The sequence below is a fragment of the Formica exsecta genome, unplaced genomic scaffold, assembly GCF_003651465.1.
Source record: "Formica exsecta isolate Colony F162 unplaced genomic scaffold, ASM365146v1 scaffold72, whole genome shotgun sequence".
NCBI lineage: Eukaryota > Metazoa > Arthropoda > Insecta > Hymenoptera > Formicidae > Formica > Formica exsecta.
Window position 1 is genome coordinate 33,960 of NW_021853485.1, and position 3,236 is coordinate 37,195.

The 3,236-nt window shown below is 28.7% G+C and overlaps 1 protein-coding gene across 6 annotated transcripts in view; it reads right to left on the reverse strand.

The window, feature by feature from the left end:
- LOC115243332 (E3 ubiquitin-protein ligase UBR4) overlaps positions 1-3,236 on the reverse strand; it is a 24,263-nt gene that overhangs the window by 19,852 nt on the left and 1,175 nt on the right. For 3 of the 6 annotated variants that reach the window (XM_029820228.1, XM_029820229.1, XM_029820225.1), the window contains exons 4-11: positions 3,168-3,236; positions 2,741-2,978; positions 2,545-2,662; positions 1,926-2,104; positions 1,586-1,766; positions 1,234-1,463; positions 1,003-1,126; positions 537-763 (exon numbers count right to left, since the gene is read on the reverse strand). In XM_029820228.1, the coding sequence (XP_029676088.1) occupies positions 537-763; positions 1,003-1,126; positions 1,234-1,463; positions 1,586-1,766; positions 1,926-2,104; positions 2,545-2,662; positions 2,741-2,978; positions 3,168-3,236 (1,366 nt within the window). The remainder of the gene's footprint in view (positions 1-536; positions 764-1,002; positions 1,127-1,233; positions 1,464-1,585; positions 1,767-1,925; positions 2,105-2,544; positions 2,663-2,740; positions 2,979-3,167) is intronic. The other 3 variants (XM_029820230.1, XM_029820227.1, XM_029820226.1) reach the window with 3 other exon arrangements.

A 3,236-nucleotide genomic window follows, 5' to 3' on the forward strand; every position in this document is an offset into this window, starting at 1 on the left:
GTATTGATTAAGATAATAAAAATGTACAAGATGTTTACTACCACTCAGGTGGCACTTTCACACTGGTGGCCCTGGTATCTTGCATCAGATAGATAATTTTACTCTAGCATTTAATAGATTGGTGTCATTACAAAATCACATATAATAGTAAAATATTGCAAATGGTAAATTATTAAATAAATTAAAATATTGTTTCATCTTAAAGTAAAATAAGACCAGTGACAATACTTTAACTTATTTTATTAATTTACATTGCAATATATATATATATATATATATATATGTGTATTTAAATTGGCAATTAAATTTAGTATGGCCGAGTAATTAGCGCTCACGGAACTCGATAGCCATGTCGATATATATATATATATATATATATATATATATATATATATATATATATATATATATATATATATATATATATTATATATATATATATATATATATAAAGTAATGACAATTAAGGAATTATCAAATGCAGTTTAAAGTCATATGCAGATATGCTGCGATAAAAACATGTAGTAATGTCTTACTTGTTCAAGTAATACCGGATGTGCATCATACAGATGCTTCATCATATATTCAAGTAAGAGCAACAATCGGGATAAGTGTAATAGTTGAGAATCTTTCATTGGCATTTTAACTGCTTCGCTGCAGCGCACTGCACCGCTTCCTGTTACAAGTAGCACAGATTTCTTCTGCATTAAATTTAAGGAATGGAATAGGAAGAGTACCAACTGAGCATGTTCAACGTTTAAATCTGTAAACATACATTAGTATTAATGTTACATCAATAAAGAATAAAGTATTGTGGATGTTAAGTAAAACGTATTCAAAATTTAGTTGCAATAGAATTATGTAATTGTACATATCGAATAAGCAAATATAAATAAGTATAAGACTAAGCCAATTAAGAGAATGAAAAAAATGTCTCATGACTTTTGGAGAAAAAATACATATATATAGTTTTAATAGTTTAATGGGAAATTCGTACTTTACCTTCATTTTCAGCTTCATATGTTGTTTGAGGATTGCATACATTTTCAACCATAGTCGTTACTAACCGATGCCATATGCTGATACATGCAGCTTCCCTTTCCAACTGAGGTTTTAAGAGCAATACCTAATCATGAAAGTTTTTGAAAATATATATTAAATAATTATCTTTAAAATTAAAAGTCGCGTATTCTTAGAAAACTAATGCAATATCATTAAATAACCATAAGATACCTGTGCGAGTACACTAAGAGTTCGTGGATATACTTGAAGAGGCCATGTAGTCGAACTACTGTAGACTTCTGTAGACCAAGGATTTACACCCAAGTGCTGAAGTAAGGTATTCTGGAGAGATTCGCTTAGCGTATTCCACGCAAGTAAATTATGAGTATAACGACTTAAAGCTTGAGAAAATTCCGAATACATAGCGCCTAGCGTAGCGCCGTAAAATGCAGAAATTGTGCCTAAAAGTTAACAATTTTGTGTTACAATATTATACTTTTAATGTAGAATATGACATAAGTAAAATAAAAAATGTGATGCAATAAACATAAGTTTTAATATAAAATGCACACATAGTAATTACATAAAAATTCACCCGTTTCTGTTCTAGCTGTTTCATGATCTAGATCTCTTATGATTGCTGCCAATATAACCATTTGTTGCTCAACTAAGCCATTAACTACATATTCTCGAACATAAGTACTTCTGCTACCAATCAAGTGCTTATTCATAAATTGGAATATTTTTGTCGCAAGTGAAATATACTGTAAAAAAAAAAAAAGGAAAAGATTATTAAGTTAAAAGCAAACAAATTATTAAGTTATTTGTTATATATGACTTATAGCTATTATAAATGTATCAGATATTTATATGTGAGTTTATATCACATCAATTTAACAAAATAATTATATTTAAAAACATACACCATGTGGCTCTCTGTTGTCAGGAACAATGGTGGTAGTGGTAGTACGTTCTGCACTTGCTTCATTATTTGTTTCTTTATTGGTATTTGTTGAAGTCTCGTCCGATGGAGCAAGAGTTTCTTCAAACCATAGTCCCAAGATAGGTTCGCTGTCCTCCTCTACTGACATAACAGTTTGTTCTATACATATAGAGCGAACATATACCGTTACATTAATATAATTATTGGTATGTAAATATCAGCATGAACACTTTGAAGCTACATTCAAGTGTGCATATTACATACCACTGTATATCACACAATTTACTTCAAAATTAATTTTCATGCATCAATTATAGCAATGTACTACTATCTACTAAAAATTAATGTAATTTTCTAGATTTATAAAAACTATAACACATTTTTTTAAATAACATTGATACGTTTTAGCATTCCCATTATTCACTGTATAATAAAAACAGAATTGCAGAGAATGAAATGAAGATTATCTAAATTTTTGAGGCATACACATACATATTTTAAACAAATACACATTTTTCGTAACTAATATACTTATTAAATATTAAAACTAAATGCATATAAATATCAATACAATATATTAGATGAATATATAATATTACCCTCATCAGTGGAGTTCTCTGAACAACTCAAAAGATCTTCATAGTATGTAGTAGAATCGGATTGACTTAATGCATCTCCTTCTAAAGGATGCTTTTGTACTCTCTTCAATGTACAAGCCTGCAAAGAAAAAATGTAGTAAAAAAATATTATCTATGTTTTAAAATTAATATAAATGTCTATAAAATAATCCATTACCTTTCTATAACTAATAGTAGCCAAATAAAACAGCAGATGATTTAATGGCACTGCTTGTAGGAACGTTACTGCCCTTTGCAATGCTGTAGCAGTAGACAAGATATCTAATGGCGCTGGTTCAGGAACTGCCGTGATTACATCTGAATTAGCTTCAATAGATACATCTTCAAGCAGTGCACTCATTAAATTCAATGCATGCGATGCTAATGCTACAGATAATACACCAAATCCCTGCTGCCTGGAAATTTATTATACATATATATTTGCTTATTTCTAATATACGCACATATATATTTTATATAAAAATATTAATTTTATGTATGTTTATTATATATATATATATCAAAATATATACAATATAACTTAAAAAGTCTCTAGTAAAATCTTTAAAATATGATATCGTGTATATAAAACATGTAATAATTACACTTTCATAAGATTTACACGTCCACCTCCATCACGAGCTTTGCTCGGCGATTTTCCCTTTTCCTCTTTC